The sequence below is a fragment of the Acipenser ruthenus genome, chromosome 3, assembly GCF_902713425.1.
Source record: "Acipenser ruthenus chromosome 3, fAciRut3.2 maternal haplotype, whole genome shotgun sequence".
NCBI lineage: Eukaryota > Metazoa > Chordata > Actinopteri > Acipenseriformes > Acipenseridae > Acipenser > Acipenser ruthenus.
In genome coordinates, this window is record NC_081191.1 from 68,516,446 (window position 1) to 68,539,423 (window position 22,978).

The 22,978-nt window shown below is 39.2% G+C and overlaps 1 protein-coding gene across 1 annotated transcript; it reads left to right on the plus strand.

Annotated features, from left to right (window-relative positions):
- The first annotated feature begins 2,080 nt into the window (after window positions 1–2,080).
- Window positions 2,081–21,805, plus strand: LOC117435652 (ras-related protein Rab-12-like). The gene is made up of 6 exons (XM_034058990.3): window positions 2,081–2,586; window positions 15,150–15,210; window positions 17,816–17,954; window positions 18,304–18,393; window positions 19,134–19,238; window positions 19,871–21,805. Exons 1-6 carry the CDS (start codon window positions 2,331–2,333, stop codon window positions 19,982–19,984), a joined length of 765 nt encoding a protein of 254 aa, XP_033914881.3. The 5' UTR covers window positions 2,081–2,330; the 3' UTR covers window positions 19,985–21,805.
- Window positions 21,806–22,978: the final 1,173 nt, after the last annotated feature.

The following is a 22,978-nucleotide window of genomic DNA, read 5'->3' on the forward strand; positions in this document are numbered from 1 at the left end:
AGTTAGAGTGCTTGATTGTTCAGAAGCTGAAGCGCTGCATTAAACTGCAGACCAATCAGAGCTCTGGAATAGCCAAAGCGTTAAGCCACACACCAATCAGAACACTGATATCGACAAAAAAAAATATCTAGCTGCAAAGACATTGCCAATGTGCCTTAATGCTGTGATGGATGTTGTAATACAAGCGGTGAACTTCATTAAAACGCATGCTTTGAATAGTCGTCTCTTTCAAGAGTTCTGCAACGAAATGGGTGGTGAATACGAAGTTCTGCTTTACCACACTCACGGCCGATGGCTTTCTAGGGGACGGGCATTAAAGCACGTTTTTGTACTTCATGAAGAGATGGCAGAGTTTTTCCTGCAAAAAGAGAAACAAGAAATGGTTTCTCTGCTTGGCATATCTAGTGGATATCTTTGATAGCCTTAATGACCTCAATCTGTCGCTTCAGGGAAAACATTCAACGTTAATAGACCTGACTAATAAAATCAGAGCCTTCCAGATGAATTTGGATCTGTGGCGCAGTAAGTTGAAGATAGACAGATATGGCATGTTTCCGTATCTGTCGAGGAGGACAAAGTCAACATTGACCGAGGTCTCAAGTCAGCTATCAGTGAACATCTGACAGCCCTTCACGAAGAGTTCCCAGCGCTCACACTACTTCTCAGTGCTACCAGAAGCACTTCATTCCCTGGTGAAGAACCCTTTCAGTGTGATGGCTGAGCAGTTACCTACTGAGGATATCAATCAATCAATCAATCAATCAGTCAATCAATTTTTATTTTATATAGTGCCTTTCATATTGGACCACCATCAAAAACCGCTTTACAAGATGCAGTAACAACAAGAAAATCCATAATACTTTAAATACAGAGAAATGCATAATACATGATATACAGTAAAAAAAAAAAACAATGCATAATACATTAAATACAGTGGAAAGTGCATAATACATGATAGTAGCATAATACATGAAATAGTACATTAAATATAATATAATATAATATGTTTTAGTAACTGAAATAGTTATACTCCATCAATAAAATTTCATTTGGAACAAATATTGAACAGTAATTTTAATACAATAAAAATATTAAATAGTGTGTATACTGGTCCATACTTTATTGGCACCATTGTCAAAACATATCATTTAAGTTGCCCTTGTGCAGTACATTACATTGTCACTGAAGATCATTTGGTAAGACGATAAGCTTCTGTTCAAGTACAACGTTTATCCGTTTAAGGTAAGACAGCTGTTAAAAATTAACAAATTAGGTGCAGATAGAAGCACTTAAATAAACAGTTTGGTACTGAGGACATTTTATCAGTATAAAAAACACTGCAGAAACTACCTTGAAGAAGTACGGTGCAGTAGAACGGTATATTTCACTAGAATGAAACAGCTGCACAAGAATCACATCTTGACTTGATTGAACATGATTGTGGCAGTGGCGTCGCTATGACTTTCTGGCAAGGGATGCAATTTTAGCACTACTGTGGGGTGCAAAATACTGGGGGGGGGGGGTATCTTGTCGCATTAATGGTTGAATGGTGCCAAAAACAGCAGCAGGCAAATAAGCCCCCCACCCCCCTTAAACAGTTGATCTGAAACACATTTTTCACAAATAAATGCAAATGGTTTCAGTTCATGGTAGGGTTGCCACCCGTTCTTGTTTTGCCTGGATTGTTCTCTTTTTGAGGCAGCTCTCCTGGGAAATCTGTAAGACTTCCCGGGACATTAAATGGCAAAGTATATGATTTATTTATTTACTTATTTATACGAAATGACTGGTGTCCCGGTTTTTTGTACGTCAGAGGTGGGAACCCTAGTTCATGGGTACAAACATTCTGTTGAATGTCCAAAATGTTAATTTAAGGTGAATGGCCAGTGTTACAATGTACAATATCTACTGTAATGATATGCAAAATCCAGAAAGCTAAACAATGTGTCACATGTATTTTAATAATCTTACCTTCCTGCTTACATGAACAACCATTTTCCACAGCGGTAAATTGTGCTCATGCTGACCAGCCTCTTCATTGGCCGTATTTGATTTTCCTCTATAAAATTGCAGTGTTGTTCTACAACATGCTGGTCTTCCATCCCTGTAGATGGAGTGTTTTCCTTTCTTTGTCCCGTCTCTCTCAGAAGGATGTTTCCCAATCCTATAACTTTGTTGTCTATGATGTAACGATCCGTTTCCCTTTGCCACTACAGGACAACAGCTGGAGGGAGCAAAACTTTTAGCAACTGTAGGACATTAAGAAGTTCGCTCCAACAATAAAGTTAGGTTCGAATTTCTTTGTTGGCCCTGAGCTGTCGGATGTGGAAATGATGGATTCGAGGTATGAGATACAGCAGAGAGGCGGAGGCGGAGGCGGTAGTGGGAAAAGCGGACAAAACTGGGGCTCGTTGAGCGGTTCCCCGGCTCTGACCGGTGGGCAGTCTCGCCGAAGGAAGTTGCAGCCGCGGCCGGCCGATTACAAATTGCAGGTCATTATCATCGGCTCTCGCGGAGTCGGCAAAACCAGTCTGATGGAGAGGTTCACGGATGATACTTTCTGCGAAGCGTGCAAGTCCACTGTTGGTAAGGACGATTGATTTACTCTGTGTAAAGGGAGAAAAAAAGGAAGGAAGGGGGGGGGGTTATTATTTTTTTATTGGAAAATTTAAAAAAGTAATACAGACTATTTTGTAAAAGGTATAACGAATGGCCATGCTCTATTGTAAAAGAAAAAAAAAATATGCTGTGTTATAATATCTAGACATTTATTACAGGCACAATTGTTATCAGTTCTGTGGTTAAACACGTATTGAATTTATAAAACAATTCACAAAGGTAAATACAAAAATATTCTAAAGTCCTATAAACTACATTTGGTCAATGAAGTCAACGTTTTCTGCTTGTATTACGTATGCACTTAATAATAATTCATAATAAAAAGTCTGTTGTACAAAAGGCATCGTAATGATGTGTCCCGTCTGAAAAAAGAATTCCCTCTTGTAGCCAAAATATGCTGCAGATGCACCACTGTCCAAAATAATTGCGTTTGAATGGTGTCTAGGACAAATAACGTCTACGATTGGGGGAATAAAATAGGGTAGGTAGGTAGCTAAAACCTATATTTATTTATTTTCTTTTATTCCCCCCATTAAACAGTATGATCTTCTTTCCAAGACTGAATATGAACAAGTCTAGTGCAATCAATGCAATACGAAACAAAGATGTAGAACAATTCATTTTCTTATTTTAATTCAAATGGAACTTAAAATATTCAAACCAGCAAAATGCAATGTACTGCAATACACAATTGTCAGACAAATATATTTAAATTTTTTTTTTTTTAATTGTTGCTGAAGTTTACAAAATAAAATGGAGAACATTTCAAACCTATCCTGAAGGTTTGCCATGGTATTTTTGTACAATATTTTGGCAGTTTTATCATGCTTCGCCCATGTTCTTACTATGTATTTATCATGGTTTACCACTTTCTTTAATATGCTGTACCTAAGGTGACCATATGGCTCAGTGATCAGAAGGACAGTTTGGGACAGTTCAGGCTTTTCAACTCGCAACCCAATGCATTCTGGTACGTTTTACCTGTCTCATGTACCATTCTTTCCTTTTAAGAGAAGCAGGACTACGCTTACCAGAATGCATTGGGTTGTGAGTTGAAAAGCCTGAACTGACCCAAACTGTCCCGCTCAACACAGAGCCATATGGTCACCATAGCTTTACCATACCACTCTATTTGACAATGCTTGCCTATGCTTTAACATGCATTCAGTATGCTTTATTACATTTTTTAGCATGCTTCTGCTAGGGTGAACTTTAATAAGGGTATGGGGAAAGCATACTACCGCACAAAAGCAAACTTCCTTAATTTGTCGTCTTTCCAAATGGTTTTTGGACTGGGAGTTGTCCTCCTTGCAATCTGAACACATTGGAAGGATAGTTTTATATGCCTTGTGCAGCTCAGAATCTGTCAATGAATTTTCTATGCCACAATATGCACACGTGTCCTTCCTGCCAAGTTCAGCATCATAGTAAGGCATTTCTATTGGCATAACGCACTGAAGTGGTGGTCTGCATGTAATATCTCGTCTGACGGAAACAGATGCAGAAGCTGGAAAGAGAAATGAACAACATGTATCATTGTATTCACTTAAAACTACAGCCAATAGCACTTCATGTCTCTGACTTGGTTTACTCTTTCAGTATATATCCTGTGGCTTTCTGCATTCAACACAGAGTGCAAGGGCTCTTGCATTTTGGGCTATAAAAGCCATACTTGGCTATACATCAATGTGGTAGCTGGTACTTGACACTGGAGCTCGTGGTCAGGGTATTATCTTGCTGGACACTGGAGCTCGTGGTCAGGGTATTATCTTGCTGGACACAAGCTCGTGGTCAGGGTATTATCTTACTGGACACTGGAGCTCGTGGTCAGGGTATTATCTTGCTGGACACTGGAGCTCGTGGTCAGGGTATTATCTTGCTGGACACGAGCTCGTGGTCAGGGTATTATCTTGCTGGACACAAGCTCGTGGTCAGGGTATTATCTTACTGGACACTGGAGCTCGTGGTCAGGGTATTATCTTGGTGGACACTGGAGCTCGTGGTCAGGGTATTATCTTGGTGGACACTGGAGCTCGTGGTCAGGGTATTACCTTGCTGGACACTGGAGCTCGTGGTCAGGGTATTACCTTGCTGGACACTGGAGCTCGTGGTCAGGGTATTATCTTGCTGGACACTGGAGCTCGTGGTCAGGGTATTATCTTGGTGGACACTGGAGCTCGTGGTCAGGGTATTATCTTGCTGGACACGAGCTCGTGGTCAGGGTATTATCTTGCTGGACACTGGAGCTCGTGGTCAGGGTATTATCTTGCTGGACACGAGCTCGTGGTCAGGGTATTATCTTGCTGGACACTGGAGCTCGTGGTCAGGGTATTATCTTGCTGGACACGAGCTCGTGGTCAGGGTATTATCTTACTGGACACTGGAGCTCGTGGTCAGGGTATTATCTTGCTGGACACGAGCTCGTGGTCAGGGTATTATCTTGCTGGACACGAGCTCGTGGTCAGGGTATTATCTTACTGGACACTGGAGCTCGTGGTCAGGGTATTATCTTGGTGGACACTGGAGCTCGTGGTCAGGGTATTATCTTGGTGGACACTGGAGCTCGTGGTCAGGGTATTACCTTGCTGGACACTGGAGCTCGTGGTCAGGGTATTACCTTGCTGGACACTGGAGCTCGTGGTCAGGGTATTATCTTGCTGGACACTGGAGCTCGTGGTCAGGGTATTATCTTGGTGGACACTGGAGCTCGTGGTCAGGGTATTATCTTGCTGGACACTGGAGCTCGTGGTCAGGGTATTATCTTGCTGGACACTGGAGCTCGTGGTCAGGGTATTATCTTGCTGGACACGAGCTCGTGGTCAGGGTATTATCTTGCTGGACACGAGCTCGTGGTCAGGGTATTATCTTGCTGGACACTGGAGCTCGTGGTCAGGGTATTATCTTGCTGGACACTGGTGCACGTAGTCACAGCAACTGTTTTGAAGAAAAACATTCTAAATGAATATAAACCTTCTTTTCAGAAACTTATTATGAATAATTTTGAAATTATTTGGTTTTACTTGAGAAACTATTCTTCATATAGAAAGTCTGATACTCTGCATGTATTCAGTCAAGTATCTTTTTGTTCCTTTATGTACTGAATTCCCAGATGATCTTTAAAAAAATGGAAACAATTGTCAAACTAAACTACTTATCGACCTAGTATTTATATTTTATAGTTACTTGTTGGTGATGCGTAGAGTATTTTGATACTTGTATTACCTGTACTATCTGCCTTGGTATTGGTGTTTGGAGTAGCTGTTCTCTCAACCTGGGAAGTGCTGCTTTCCTGTGCTACCCAATTTGTACGAATCGCAGAACTGGACCTTGGAGGCTTCTTCAACTTTAGGGATGGTCGCTCAGTCTCTGAAGTTTTCTCATGAAGTTTTTAACAACATCATAGGCCTTGTAATGCTTTCCACTTTCATCTATCATTGTATCAGGTAACCATGTCAGATTTTCTCTTGGCAACTTTGAGGATAGGCAACAGCTTTCGACAGTACATTTTTAAATCGGGAAACAGTACAGTGTCTCTCTGCAGTGATTCTCTTTCCAGTCATTGTAAGATTGGACTTTTTGGTATGCACTTTTTGAAGCTTTGATAGGTCCAGCTCAGGGAACATCTCTCAAAGGTGTTGCTGCAGTATGTCAATCTCAGCATGTGTTGCTGGGTTCATAGCAGAATTAGGTTCATCCTTTAGTTTGTCACAGAAACCTATTTCTCAACATAGACTGGACAGTCTCTACAGATTCACTCCACTTCTTTTGAAGATGTTGGTGTTTTGCTGCTGTGGTCCTTATATATCAGCCATGCTGTTGCATTTCTTCAGCAGCCCTTCAGTGTTTTCATCAAGTATTTCTCTCTCAATGGCACAGTTTTGAAGTCCATAGTCTAACACAGACATTACACGTTCTGCTGCCTTCATGTAGCTTTGCCCAGGTGCACAGCGGACAACAGTCATCATATCAAGATCAAATTCTTTGAATAGACAGATGTTTGCACATTTAAGAACATAAGAAAGGTTACAAACGAGAAGAGGCTATTCGGCTTATCTTGCTCGTTTGGTTGTTAGTAGCTTATTGATCCCAGAATTTCATCAAGCAGCTTCTTGAAGGATCCCACGGTGTCAGCTTCAGCAACATTACTGGGAAGTTGGTTCCAGACTCCCACAATTCTGTGTAAAAACGTGCCTCCTATTTTCTGTTCTGAATGCCCCTTTATCTAATCTCCATTTGTGGCCCATGGTCCTTATTTCTTTTTTCAGGTCAAAAAGTCATTGTCAATACCTTTTAGAATTGTGAATGCTTGAATCAGATCGCCGCGTAGTCTTCTTTGTTCAAGACTGAATAGATTCAATTATTTTAGCCTGTCTGCATATGACATGCCTTTTAAACCAGGAATAATTCTGGTCGCTCTTCTTTGCACTCTTTCTAGAGCAGCAATTTCCTTTTTGTAGCGAGGTGACTAGAACTGAACACAATATTCTAGATGGTCTTAATAATGCATTGTAAAGTTTTAACATTACTTCCCTTAATTTAAATTCAATACTTTTCACTATAACCTCATATGGCCTTGGATAATCTTAATAATTTTCACCCCATTTCAAATTTGCCCTTTCTAGCTAAACTACTAGAATGAGCTGTCACTAGGCAATTAAACTGGCATCTCACTGCTACCAATCTTTTTGAACCCTTTCAATCTGACTTCCGGCATCTTCATAGCACTGAGACTGCCCTATTCAAAGTCACTAATGATCTGTTTATGGCTGCTGACTCAGGTGCTTTATCAATTTTAATCGTCCTGGGTCTTAGTGCAGTATTTGACACTGTAAATCACGAGATCCTACTTGATAGATTAGAGTGTTTATTTGGCATTTCTGGCACTGCCCTCAACTGGTTTAGATCATATCTAACAGGACGTCAACAAGTTATCTCCCTGGGTGGGTTTAGTTCTGAGGTTGGGCCAGTAACTTCTGGTGTCCTGCAAGGCTCTGTCCTTGGCCTCTGTTATTTAGTATTTATATGTTTCCCCTCGGCCACATTTTAAGGTCTCATGGCACTCACTATCATTTTTATGCAGACAACACTCAAATCTATATTAATTCTAAACCTGATATCAATGTTGCTGCCTCTGCCCTAACTGCCGGTATCTCTGATATAAAAAAAAATGGATGTTGCAACATTTTTTACACCTTAATTGTGACAAAACTGAGGTAATGCTGTTAGGTACTCCCTGCCAGCTAGGTAAAACCAATGCTTTATATCTGTCTGTTGATGGAATCATGCTTGAGTTCAGATCTAAGATGAAAAATTTGGGTGTGATTTTTCGATCCTGGGTTAACTTTTGAATCGCATGTGCTGAATACTGTCAAGGTTTCTTTTTTTCACCTTAGAAATATTGCCAGACTGAGTCCCATGCTTTCTCTACCTGCAGCTGAAAAACTGGTCCATGCTTTTATTTTCTCCAGGATTGATTTACTGTAACGCCCTGCTCGCTGGGTTGTCTAATAGCATCCTCACTAAAATTCAAATTGTTCAAAATTCTGCAGCCAGAAATTTGTCTCGGTCCTGCTCAAGAGATCACATCACTTGTGTCTTGGAGGTCTTACACTGGCTGCCTATCAGGTTCAGAATTGATTTTAAAATTTTAATGCTGACATATAAGGCTCTTCATGGACTAGCTCCGACTTATCTGTGAGATCTTTTATCTTTTTACACTCCCACTCGCAACCTCCGCTCTTCTGATCTCACACTGCTGTGTGTCCCGCCTGCTCTCTATGGGCGACAGGGCCTTCTGTTGCTATGCCCCCAAATTATGGAACTCTATTCCACTAGAGATCAGGGACTCAGCTTTTTTGAGTGTTTCTAAAGCTAATTTAAAGACTTAATTTTTTAGAAAGGTGTTTTTATGATTTTTATTTTTTTATTTTTGTTTTATTTCCCTGTGATTTTTTATGTATAATCTGTTTATTGCTGTACTATTAATTGTGAAGCACTCTGAGAACTGCTTTTAAGGGCGCTATACAAAATAGTTTCTTATTATATATCTGAGCATCTTGCTGGCCTTTTTTATAGCTTCACCACATTGTCTAGATGAAGACATTTGAGTCAACATAAACTCCTAGATCTTTCTCATAGATTCCTTCAATTTCAGTATCTCCCATATGGTATTTATAATGCTGCAGCAACAGTGTTTGTCACACCTGTTTTGTGTCCTCTGCAAATTTAAGAAGTTTGCTTACTATATCAGAATCTAAGTCATTAATGTAGATTATGACGAGTAGAGGACCTAATACTGACCCCTGTGGTACTCCACTGGTTACCTCGCTCCATTTTGAAGTTTCTCCTCTAATCTGTAATTTCTGTTTTCTACATGTTAACCACTCCCTAATCCATTTGCATGCATTTCCTTGAATCCCTACTACATCCCTATTGCATTCAGTTTGAGATTCAACAGATTCGAAATCTTAACAGATTCTAAATTATTTCTTTGGTCAGTTCCCCCATCTGAGTATTTCAATATTGTCAACTCTTCACTCTGTTCAATGATTTTCTTCAGAATTGCTGCATGACGAAATGGGGAGGCTGTCTGGAACACAGAATCATTCACCACAGTGGTAACCTTGCCATTTACAAATTATTTCTTGGCCGAATCTGGAATACAACACTACACTTGGTGTAAGGGAAGCTGAAGTCATGTCATGATCTCGTTCTCCACTACCGAACACCCACCACCCTGAGTGCAGAGAGCTGCAGGCTTTTATATAGGTGACCATCTCCCGATTAGCAACAAATTAATCACTTAATTCGGGAGATGGCCACCTTCTGCACAAGGTTTTTAATTATTCCTGGCAGAGGATGAGTACCCAACCTCGCCTCTGCCAGAACACATTTTTAAAACTGTCTGCTAAATAAACAAAACTTAATAAAAACAAAACAATAACAAAACATGTGGCACTTCGCCGCCATATATAAATACATAAATCATAAAACAAATACAACACAGGAGCGGAGGGGGAGACCCCGTTCTAAAAATAAATCAATATACAGGGCTCCTCGCCCTGTTACAGTAAAATATTCCTTCTCTGTTCCTGATAGTTTAAACTATAGGCTATAGATAATGTTTAAACAGTTTGACTATGCAAATATAATGGCTAAATTCCAATTCAGGCACTTGCAATCATGGCCTACCTAAATTTCCTCCTGTATTTCAGTTGGCTAAGCAATTCCTGGGGGTTCAGTAGACCGGTCAGGTCGTAACTTTGGTGTTCGTAACTATAGGGTTCTATTGTACTTGTACTTTTGCACAGGAATGTCTGTAATCTCTCAGTAGATTTAATCATTACTATTGTACAATGCATCTCATTCCCCCCCATTTATATTTGCATAGTCCAACTGTTTAAACAGTATCTAAGCCTACAGTATTGACTATCAGGAATAGATAAGGAAACTGTTAACTAATACAATACGATTTATCTGAAGTTGTTGAAGGGTAATGGTCTCTAAACCCTTACGCATGACTTTTTTTTTTTTTTTGAATACCATGTTCCTTCTCAAAAATGTGTTTTAATATTAGCCTTTAATAAAGGAAAACGACTGATTTTTAATGATGTTTCATGTATCCATTTCAGTGCAATGTAGTTTCTTCATTGTAATAAAGAAATAAGCTTTTTTTAAAAAAAACATTTTATTTTTGTTTCTTCATAAAAAATAATGTTTTCTAGGGAGAGTCAAAAAATACATTAACTTTGATTCATGTCGGGTTACTCTTAAATGAATTCACGACCCAGTTCTGGTAAACTGAACATGCATGACTCAGAAACATGGCTGTCACCGGAGCAGAATATCCCCAAAACTGGGCTGAATTCGGAATAGCAAAGCGGCCCAGAATTTGGGATTTTATCCGAAAACCGTGGCCCAGAACCCTGAGAACAGGGGCAGTCTATATGTAAAACTGTGATTACATTACAGATAAACTAATGAATCCAGCAACACAACTGTAATAGCGGGCAGGATATAAATTTGCAATTCAAATAAATAACGCAAACGAATATGCTATCTGAAAGAACAAACTAGATCAACACAGAAAGCCAATTCTTACATTTGTGCATAACGTGAAAATGTATTTAAAGTAATAGTCATCCATAGTTTGTTATATTAGTACAGCAAATAATAGTGTTTTAATAATAGTGTTCTAATAGTGATAAGTTTCTTCTGATGCTCTGTGTGTGTGTGTGTAAATATATATTATACACTGTACATAAGTTTTTTTTTAACCACTGCGGTTGTAGACCGAGCTTCCACTTTCACACTAGAAACACGGCTTCATAAAACTCCCCTACACACCAACAATAATTTATATATTTACACACCGCACAATGCACCTTCACCACTAATTCCTATGAACACCCATGATCACCCCTTTTTTCTTTTTTTCACCTGCGGCTGGAGCCACATTCCCACGTGTTTAAGGGAGCAATTTAACCCCCTCCCTGCCACCCAATACTCCCCACACACACCCCTGTACCAGCAGGGCTTTCACACTGCCGCACTGCTGCATTGGGAAAAAACATCAAGACAACAAATAAAGTATTAAGAGAACAGCCTTAGCTGCAAGAGAGTCGCAACAAAAACTCAGACCTTTCTAAGTTCCCATGTACCACAGCACAAAGTACTGTAGTTAGTTATCCTGATTTACCAATTTTATGTGTAACTTTTACTTCCAACAGTTCCTTGCATGATTCGTAGATTGCTTTCAGGGAGTACAATGGAATGGGAAATAACAAGTGGGAAATAACTGTGATCACATCAATGAAATGGTTTAAGATACAGTGGGACAATATTCATACCTCAAGGGCTTTTAGCTTTGAAGTTACAAATGACCGCCATTAGTGTTTTTGACAGCATTAGTAATTAGTAGTAATTAGTAATTTTATAACAACTCCCTTACCCAAATACAACCACTTGGTGGTAATGGATGTTTAAATACACAACAACACAGAAGACCTTGTGGCGTTTGTGTGGAACAGCTAGAGAGAGGCGTAAAGATGAGTGGCAGAACATAAGATTGATTTCCAGGAGAATATGGCCCAACTAGATGTATTCTGAACATAGAGTTGCAAATCATTCATAAGTGAAATACAGCTGTCATTGTCACTGGGCAATGAACAGCTGAAAATGAAGCAGCAGCAAGCGTAGAAGGCACCATTTGGTTAGTATGAATGTGTTGTGAAACTCTTTTTCAACAGAGGGGTATATTTAGAAATCTCAAGTGTTGCCTCATTGACTTAGCAACAGTGATAATAAGGAGATTCCAGCTTGCCATGGATGATTCAGTTATTTGGCATGCTTAATAATACTAGGGCAGATTTATGACAGCAAGACAGAAATGTGCATTTTTTTAGTGCACATTTCAGCAAGGTAAGAACTTAACAACACTTTGAAACTGTTATGATCCCAGCACTGTCTTTTGCCAGAGGCAAGGTATGTTATACAGTACATTTTCTAAAATGTGTGGCAGGCTGCAGAGATTGGGGAAGTCGTTGCATTGCGGTGTGGTTCACATTAAAGCCAGCACTTGAAGATCCTGGGTTTGAATCCCAGGTTACTGTCACTGCCTGCTGGTGTGACTTTTGGCAATTCATGTGACCTGTTATGCCTTGATTCCACTCGGCTGTAAAAAATAAATACAAGCAGGATTTGATTCAGAGTCGCAGTTGGGCTATTCTGGGTTGAGACTTTAAAATAAGATACAGACCTTGATACTAAAGTGAGGGTTGAAGGTGTCAAGTGCAGTATACAGTAGGCTTACTTCTGAGACTTCTGAAATATGCGCTTTTAAATTAGTACATTTATAACATTCAAGGACATAGTTGCCTAGTGGGTTGCTATACTATACGTCAGGGATTTTAACTTTTGACCATTGGTTAAGAAAATGTCCTTAATTTTTTAATAGTTCAAAAGTATTTTTGAAGATTCCTAATTGAGGGTAGTTAAAAAGCCCTAAAATGCTTTTAAAATGTGTTATTTATTTATTTATTTATTTATTTATTTATTTATTTTATTAAAGATAAGAGAACACGACTTGTAAAATGACTTGGCTGACCCAGATGGGTTCAAATGGTGACCACGGTAACCAGTTTGAACCATCCCCAAACCCTTCATATTTAAGCATCTGTTTGCAATAAAATGGAAACCAATCTTTTCAGCACTTTACCTGATTTGGTTAAGCATTTGCTTTGAGGAAGAAATTTATAGATAGATATAAATGTGTTTTTATTTATTTATTTATTTATTTGTTTGTTTGTTTGTTTGTTTGTTCAGCTGACTGCAAAGGTTATGTTTCCTTTGCCCTTGAGCATAATCTTAGGGAGCCAGACCAATTATCTCTTGTTTTACTCTACATTGCTGTTTTCTTTTATATGTGACTGTGCCTGATTTTAAACTCAGTTAAGGTGTAAAAACAAAACAGGTCTTTTGTAATCAGTTTTCTGCTCATAATTCATGGAGCAACACTTCTGTTTACTCTTTCAGTGTACTCTTGGGTTCCACTGTATATTCTAAATGGCTCGAGCTGCTCTAGGAAAAAATGGTGTCATTCAAGTTAGTTTGGCAACATAGATCAACCTCTTCTATTACAGTGCTTTTACCTGTGATGCCAGATAGTTATAATACTGTTAAGAATTTATGGTGATTACAGTTTAGGTGCTGCATTGTACTAAGCCCTGTGAAGTTAGACTATGCTTGCACCCTATATTTGCTTGTAAATACTGTATTCTGTATGACCCTTGTGCCGGCAATGCATCAGCCAAGGTATAATATCAGATCGTAATGTATTTTTTGATAAGGGTTTTAAACTTCTAATACAACCTTGCAGCCCTTCTAAAAATGTACCATAATCTTTTTCTACCATAATTTTACTTTTCATAACGCACAATGGACTAAAAATATTGAAAATACGAATACCAAACAGCATTTATCATAAACATGTATGCAGAGCACAATGGGGTTGCATAGATAGCCCTGCAAATATACATCAAGGATACCGAATGATCGAGCCCAAGCGCCACGACCTGCTCAGTCAGTCGCGGGGGACCTTATGGCAACCTGACCCATCGAGCCTGCAGCACTGGGTCTGGCCCCTGAACGGCTGCATTTGATTCGTCTGGGGCTTTCTAATAGGGTCACTGACACCCTGCAGAAAGCCAGAGCACCTTCCACATGTTGCTAGTACGGGTACAAGTGGGGTGTTTTTCAGACATGGTGTCTGCCTCGTGGGTTCGACCCCATGACCTGTCCCATGGCAGTTATACTGCAATTTTTGCAGGACCTGTTTGACAAGGCGAAATCCCCCTCCACGTTAAAGGTCTATTCTGGCAGTCGTTTCATTTTGCCATGTCAAAATTGACTTGGTCTTCCCAGTAGCTCACTTCCTGGCGGGGTAATTTCTGAAAGGGGCTGGGCAACTTCAGCCGCCTATGAAGGACATTGTTCCTCGCTGGAGGCTAAACTTGGTGCGTAGTGCACTCACAAAGCCTCCATTTGAGCCCATGCATTCAGCTAAGCTGAATTATTTATCACATAAAGCATTCTCCATTGTGAAAGCTTGCTTAATTTTTACAGAGGCCAGGACAAGGTTTACACTCCATACCAGTCCTGCCTCTTTGCCGAAGACAATCTCGGCATTCCGTGTCAACCAGTCTGTAAAATTGGAGGCTTCCTTCCAGTCTGACAGGGAGTGATGACTCCGTACACTCCACCCAGTGCTGGCGCTGGCATACTACATTGACAGGATGAAAAGTTGGAGGCAGTTTGAACAATTTTGTGTCTGCAATGGGGCTAAATCCCATGGTCAAGCGCTATCTAAACAGAGGCTGTCCAAATGGATAGCAGACACCATGCAGAACTACCTATGAACTGGCCAGCTTGTCCCCTCCAGAAAAGCTCACTGCCCATTCCACCAGGGGCATGGCAACTTCGTGGGCTTTATTCCAAGGTGCATCTGTCAAGGACATATGCAATGCAGCGGTGTGGGCTACTCCCCATACCTTTACGAGGTTCTACCGTGGTTTTGGAACTAGAGTGTTAAGGGCGGCTTCTCAGTCAACCCTTACAACACAGGCATAGCTTTTATGCCCTCGGGGGTAGGCCATGACTGTGTCACAGGCTCTACAAGCAGCTTTGATATATCTTTCTATAAGGTATCTAGAAGGTTTCGGGTCTTTAGGAGGTAAATACCAATACAGCAATGGTTAAATTTCTATTTTAGGGAACAAGGGTTATGATAATAACCTAACGTTTTTTCTTTTAAAAATGCACATTTGAGACCTACATGCTGAATGGAAGTCCACAACAGTTAAGATTTATGGATTTCTTTTTTTTTCTGTTAGCTTCAGCCACTGTATGGTGGTGTTGAATTTATTCATTTAAGTTTGTTGTTCACTTTTTGTATTTCTGATTTGATTTCACCTTTTCATTACGTTTTCCTCTTAACCCTTTTCTGTTTTTCTTTCCCTCTGTCTCATTTGTAGGGGTTGATTTTAAAATCAAAACTGTTGAGCTAAGAGAAAAGAAAATCAGATTACAGATCTGGTAAGTAAGAGCTATCCAGCTCGATTTGATGGAATTCCTGCCTTAAAAACAATGTAGTGTTTCTATTGCACTTCTATCAACAGTGAGCTGTTTAATTCTTGTTTCAAGAATGTTCAATGATTTAGGTAAAAGAGCATATTTTTTAACTTTTATGCCTCCTGGGGACATCCAAAGTACTGCAGTGCAAGTAAAATAAATGCAGCAATAAAAGAAACCTGACCTTGAGAGTCGGTGATTAGACTCTAAATCGAATAAGCAAAAAAAAACTAAACAAAAACTGAAACATGCTGCCTTAAAGTTTCAAAGTTCAGTAATTTGAAAAAGAACCCTTTCCATGCATTATAAATGAAAATGTTCTGATCGGGAGTGCCTGACAAAAGAGATGCAGATACACTGGACATACATGGGTAACCATAGAAAGGAGGATTGGGTTACAGTAGTAGAAACTCAACTTCTATTGTGTAGTTCCATGTGGGCAACATGTCGGTCTTGAGGGATTTTGAAATAAAATAAAATTAACTGACTAGACTTCACAGCTTTATGGATTCACTCCTGTGGCTGTGCAATTTAAATAAATGTTGTTTTTACTTTAAACATGAAAATACTTTGCTTACCTTAGAAAAAAAGATACAAAGCTTAGCACCCATATTTATATACCCAGTTGGAATGCCAAAATGTTTGTGTTTTGAAATTAACTGGTGATATAAACGAACTCTACTGTCCAATGTTACGATTGTAGGAATGTAGGAAATACAGTAAAGCTAATAAATTACTATACACATTTATTAAATCTTACTTTTAATTAGTGCTGGGACGAACACAGGATTTTCACGTTCGGGTATTCGCTCATAATTTTAAATATTAATTCGGATATTCATTCTTTTTTCAACGCAGGCAGAGACATCATAGCAGCAGGGGCAGGGAGCGTGGCCGTGGCCCCTGTGTGTGTGCCTTTTATTTTACAGCAAGTCCTTACAATATGTAACTTGTTAAAATAAAAAAAATATCCCAGAAGTAAAGAATAAGCTGTGTAGGGCTTACTTTACCCCAGTGAATTAACTACAAAACAAAGGATGCCAAATAGCAGTTCAAGTTAAATGTTGTTTTGTTTATTCCTAAATAAATAGTACATAAAGGTGTCAACGCATTTTATATATTTTTTCCTTTTTTCATTCCTTGCCATTGCCGTTTCTTCGCAGTAAACAGTGGCCATTGACACGTTTTCATAAAGTAATAACATGAGGTTTACTTGTCTTTTTGTAGCTAAAAAGCAAACAAAAACTGAAATTTAACTTTAACACTTCAAATAAAACAAACATGGAAATGGCATTGTAAAGTGAAGGGGAAAAAAACTCAGTTTTGGTTCTCGTTTATTACATTCCACGTAACAGTCACAACTAAATATATGTAATATATATACAGTCTATATAGAAATCACTACACAACATTTTTAGGAAGTTGGGTACTGTTTAAGTGAGGCATTTCAGTCCCATGAGATTCTGGCTCACTCTAAAGCAGCACAACGCATTTTTGTCCCAGATGGCTTTCCATAGAGATCACTAAAGGTGTGCGCACATAATCTAGTTTTACTTTTTACTGTCAAATACATTGTTTGATGGAGTAGTCCTAAAGGCCTCAAGTAAGATTAAGTAGTTCACTTGGCATGTAAGTGAACGACTAAAGCAATGTCTGTGCTTGACCTGACCGTGTCTGCTTAGTATTGAAATGCACTGAGTGAATCTGGCTTACAAACTCCCCTTTGGCAGGTCTCCAGCTCTGCATGTTCCACCCTGTGTGTTTGTGTCGCTGTCACCTGATTTAACTACTGCATCATCCTTGGCTTCAGCGGTAACCTAACACTAGATGTCCATGTGTCGTCTTCATTCATCATGTATTAGACTGTGGGGGAAAAGTAAATAACAGCACAGTGGACTCGAGGGGTTGGCATTTGCTATCAGAAGGGCTTCAGGATGCTGACACAAAGGTAATACAATAATGCTATTGCTTTAGTATTTAGGTACAGTAAAACATGACACCAAGGACCACATTCATTATCAACATAGAAATGACATTCTAATGCCATAGGTACAGATTTTATATATATATATATATATATATATATATATATATATATATATATATATATATATATATATATATATATATATATATATATATAGGATAAGAATAACAAAAGTGATATTCTTTTATATAATTCTACATAGTTCAAAAATACTCTGCTCTAATAAAGATAGGAATCAGGGAGATCCAGTTGCAGAACCAGGGAGGGGGAGACTAATCTAAATGTAAAAATGTGTTTTACAAGTGTGTGCATATACTGCAGATAGTAGCTTTAAATAATCTGCTAAAGTTCCATAAAAAATGATAGCATTCATGTCACTCCATCAACAATGTTTGTTCAGCTGCTTGCATTCTATTAACTCATGTGTAACATTGCATAGGTTTGCTTCTAAGTGTTTGTGGCATGTCCGCATCAAAATCCTAACCCTAAGTTCTTGGATGCAAAAAATGTGCTATACTTCAGAATGCAGGTGTGTTTTTTGACGGTGGCCTGTTTACAGTCCCATGTGCTGTTTCCATTCAGGGATACAGCAGGGCAGGAAAGATTCAACAGCATTACTTCTGCTTACTACAGAGGAGCCAAGGGAATTGTAATAGTGTACGACATTACCAAGCAGGAGACATTTGACGACTTGCCAAAGTGGATGAAAATGATTGACAAGGTACAGAGAGAGCGACCAGTGCGTCTCTGTTTTATACTGTTGTTTTAAATGAGTGCATGTCGCTATTGGTTTTAAAAAAAATAAATAAATTTAAGTAACTTAAATAACCTACATGCTTGTCTTAAATTCCACCTATAATACTTACATTTCTACATAAAGCAGTACATCAAGAACCAAAGTTGGCTGCTTTCGGACACTTAGTCCTCCACATTTTTTGCATCTTTTTCTTCAGTGGAGAGTTATCATTAGCAGACCACATTTGTTGTTTTTTGACACTAATGCACATTTTTAGGTCAGCAATTTGCTGTACTTAACATGTCACCTCATATGTCTTATTTTGCTCCAACAGTATGCTTCAGAGGATGCAGAACTTTTACTAGTTGGAAACAAGTTAGACTGTGAAGCTGACAGAAAAATCACCCGACAGCAAGGCGAAAAGGTAGGCAGTTTGAGCCCCCTTTTTTTTTTTTTTTTTTAAATTTAGTCGTCGCCAATTATTTTTACCCCGGTTTTCACCCCAATTTAGCATGCCCAATTATTATCTGTATCCCCGGCTCACCGCTCGCAACCCCCCCGCCGACTCAGGAAACGGAGGCTGAAACACGCGTCCTCCGAAACGTGCTCCTTCCAAGCCGTCATTTTTCGCACTGCAGATCCACAGCAATGCTACCAGACCTATAGTGCCGGAGGACAACACAGATCTGGCAGCTCCGCTGCAGAGCCACAGGCGCCCTATCGGCCACAGGGGTCGCTGATGCGCGGTGAGCCGTGGATTCCCCTGCTGACCTAAGCCCTCCCTACCCGGGCAGCGCTCAGCCAATTGTGCGCCGCCCCCTAGGAACTCTCGGTCACGGTCAGCTGTGACATAGCCTGGATTCGAACCAGCGATCTCCAGGCTATAGGGCACATCCTGCGAGGAGCGCCTTTACTGGATGCGCCACTCGGGAGCCCCCTAGCCCCTTAATCTCCTGAAGCTAAAAAGGATCTATACTGAATGACTGCATTAAACAAACAGAAGACCCTGTGTGTTTTGTGATTTTGTATGTAGATAACTGGATAACTGTATTGATATAGGCAAGAGGAATTGCCTTTGAAACCATAACGTCATGGGTTGTTGTTTATGTACACCTCCCTTCTATTATATGAGTATACTTAAGATTTGTATTTGTCTTGTTTCAGTTTGCCCAGAGGATATCCTGTATGCGATTCTGTGAAGCGAGTGCGAAGGATAATTATAATGTTGATGAGATATTTTTAAAACTCGTTGATGACATTCTGAACAAGGTTTGTAAACCATTTCATTGTTGTGCTTTTGTTAATTACCTCTTTTAAATGTTGAGCGCTATTACCCTACAGCTTATTAGCGTTATTATGTTTTGCTTATGCCTAATACAAATCTGCCTTCAAGTGGTGTGACCTCTCATCTGAATGCAATTTTACACTTGGATTTCAAAAGAACTTAGGGCTTATCTGTTGGAGGCATGCTGCAAAGAATGAATCTGCTAGCTGTCAAACTAAATGCTACAGAAAGATTAAAGTAATTGTTAATCTACAGGTCTGATTTCATTTCCACAGTTATAATAATCCCATATTTGTTTTAGTAAATATAATGCTTGATACAAATTATATTTAACCAAGCCCCTGCTGGTAGTGTATATGCCTAACTTGAAAGAAAGTTGCATAGTACTGATGAAGGTGGATCTCTGCTTACTTACTGTGTCCAAGAAGAAAAAAGGTAGTGTTTCCTGTTTACTAAACCGTACTGAAAACATCCTGTCCTCTATATACTGAACTGAGACCAGCCAAACTCAATTCATGGGTGTAAACAGACTTTCCTACAGTAGTTCTATATGCTGTTGTCAATCCACTGAGACCCAAAGTTTGACTTAATGATCAGTAATGTTTTGTTGTTGCAGTTGCCTCTAGAACTTCCCAGGAAGGAGCTGTCCAACAGCATCCTGTCTCTTCAGCCAGAGCCTGAGATCCCCCCTGAGCTGCCTCCTGCCCGGCTCAACCTGCGCTGCTGCTGAGTGGCCTGTCTGCAAAAACAGTAGCATTGTGAACCATTCCTGCCAGGCACATCCAGTCAAATGTCACTGTGGAGGAGAGTGCTAAAGCTTGCTGCCAGTGTGAGAGATCAACACTTTTTACTTGTGACTGGAATTACACAACAATAATGCATTTCACGGGAACATGCAGTATTTATTGATACATGCCAACAATAGACAAATACTCTGTCTTGCCAGTGCATTTGAAAATATGCTGCACCTACGTGCTTGTAAATCTATCAGAATTAATGACAACCGAGATGATTGATTGGCAACCAAGTTTGCTGCATTCAGGGAAGGGAGCTCTTTTATATATTTCTCCGACTTCTTTATGTAGTTTTGCAAGTTGTTGTAATATCCATTAGTTTACCTCCTCCCACACACTGCGTTTTTGACTGAAGCTGGTACGAATGGTTCATTTATCCATTTTGCACTACAATCAGTTGGCTGTAGTATGTAAGAAGGATACAAGGACAAATATCAAGAAAGCTACACATTAACTTGTAATATGATTCGTGCACTATATATCATTAGACAGTATCTTGAGTCAGGATGTGTACATTTTCCTGTAAAATGTGTTAACTTTTTTTTTTGGCTTTTTCAAATGTAACATTAAGCCGATTCCTGCTTTTTAATAATGATTAAGTCTGCTGTTTCATTTACAGCTGTAGTGCAGACGAGAAGAGGACAGGCAGGCTAAATATTAAGGTATATTGAAGTGTTTTAATATTGTAAAAGGGACATACATTGACATTATAGACCCTCTTTGGTTTTGGTAAGGGCACTGAATAGGAGAGTCATATGCCGAAACAACACTTGTGGAAAACCATTAACCCGGCACACTTAATTTAGCCCCAACACAAGTGTTATTCCTGAATATGGTTGTGAAATTATAAAATGAAACTGCACTTCCTATTTTGGAGAATTGTACTGAAGTACCCAAAGGCTGTGTTTAGCAGGTGATGTCACGGCAGTGCAAGATGCATTGTTAATGGCTGATCCACACAGTTTGTATGGCCAGAACAAGCAAATCGGACTGTTATACAAAGGGGGTGATGATTTTCACTCTGTGAAGTACACTGTTCCATTGTAGGACCTGCCAGTAAGAAAAATACAGTGTCTCCTTCAGGTAATTGATGCACACTTTGAATGGCAGAGATTCATTAGACACTTCCTGTAGTTTGCATGTGACGTTGCACCTGGTTACTACAGTCTGCAGCTACTCTGGGCTTTGCTAGGCTAATTTACAGGACTTCAGCATGTTGTTTTGTTGTTCATTCAAGGTTATGTAACTTGTAGTGTTTAGGTAAGTCATGAAGATTGCCAGTCTTGGCCTATTTTATCATGTAAACAGTAATTCAGCTATATTTAATAAACATTGGTATTTGGTGGCATTTCGGAGTAAACCTCCATTATTTCGACTGGTCTAACATATGATCATTTAAAGAGACTGTGTATTCTGTATATATATAGACATACACAAACAAACGCAATACGTATAGGTCTTTAAGACATTAGCCCAGTTTGTAAAGCGTGGATTGGTTTGCCCAAAATTTACAGTGTAGCAAATAGGAATGCCCACAGCAAACCGGGGCACATTTGTTTTCTCATACCTTTAGATAATCATACAATCTTCTTTAATTATTTGTCAAAATAAAAAGATTCTGAATGTTCATCTCTTTTCTGTATGACTTTATTGGTGTCATTTTGCAGGGAAAACTATTGTGGTATTCATAAACTAATGATGTGCAAATAAAGTTTTATATTTATTTCTCAATAATAAATAGAGTACATACTGCTTTTTATTATTTGTTATTATTTTTACAATAATCTTTACAATGCTAAATCTTCACCTGTTGCAGCAGGTTGTGTTTGAATGAAATATTGTACCTATATATACAGTTACTTTAAAGACAGTGATGCAATGAGACATGTCGGCCAGCAGATGTCACTGGTTCTTTTTCTCAAAAACATTTCCCGTCTGACAATGGATCCAGCTTGAGAAAGCCAATAGTAAGTGTGATGTCCCTGAATATCAAAGCTTCTCCGACCGTTGGGGAGGGCTTATGTGGCGGGGTTTTAACTATCCGACTGCTTTTCGTCTTCAGAGCAAAAATGAAAAATGGCCAGGAAGGATGAGAACAGACGCAAAACACCAGTTCTGACAGTATAGGGGAATGTTATTCAGATTGTCGGTACCTAATTAACATACACCCCGTGCAAAAATCTAAAGTGTTGATGTGGTCGGATTTGAGTATTTTCCATCTAAAATGGTTCCGCCTGTTTCAAAGAGTCCTAATGGAGATGGGAACCTATTTCAAACAGGGTCTGATGTGGGTGCAGTGTCCGACTACTATGCTGTTTGAGCCCAATGTGCTGCTAGAGATTGCTTTGATTTTAGAGGTTGAAATGAATAGTAATTACCCCGTTGTAAGGAATCGCAGATGACGTCGAAGGTATACCCCGCAGATGTATCGTCAAAAAGGACCACCACCTGTTTGGACCTTACAGAAGAGCAAGTGCTACAAAGATATCGAAATGATAAAACTACGATATTGTATTTGTGACAAAGTTACAGAAGATTTAGAGCCAAGCACCCTGAGGGGTCATGCATTGCCAGTATAACGCACAGCCTTGTCATTCTTTGCCACGGCTGTTTATGATGTCCTATTATACACTGAAGTGCTATTTCATAAAGTTCAACCAGGTATGGATGATATTTTATGCCAAAATGAAAAATAAATAAATACACGAATAAACAAATACATAAATTAATAAATATAGAAATACATAAAGATGTATTTATTTCTACATTTATGTAGGCCTATTCATAACCGGGTACACGAAACCATAATTTAATACAGTACATACATTAAAAATGAGCTCTTCACTTTTTTATTTTTATCTTCGTCCTGAGGTACTTGCTTCATTATGTTCTATTATCTTCTCTTTGCCGAGCTCTCCTGAAACACACGT

Coding starts and splice junctions, on each gene's coding strand:
- LOC117435652 (XM_034058990.3), top strand. CDS start 2,331: ATGATGGATTCGAGGTATGAGATACAGCAGAGAGGCGGAGGCGGAGGC. Junction 15,211..17,815: donor AAAATCAGATTACAGATCTG/GTAAGTAAGAGC, acceptor GTTTCCATTCAG/GGATACAGCAGGGCAGGAAA. Junction 19,239..19,870: donor TTGATGACATTCTGAACAAG/GTTTGTAAACCA, acceptor TTGTTGTTGCAG/TTGCCTCTAGAACTTCCCAG.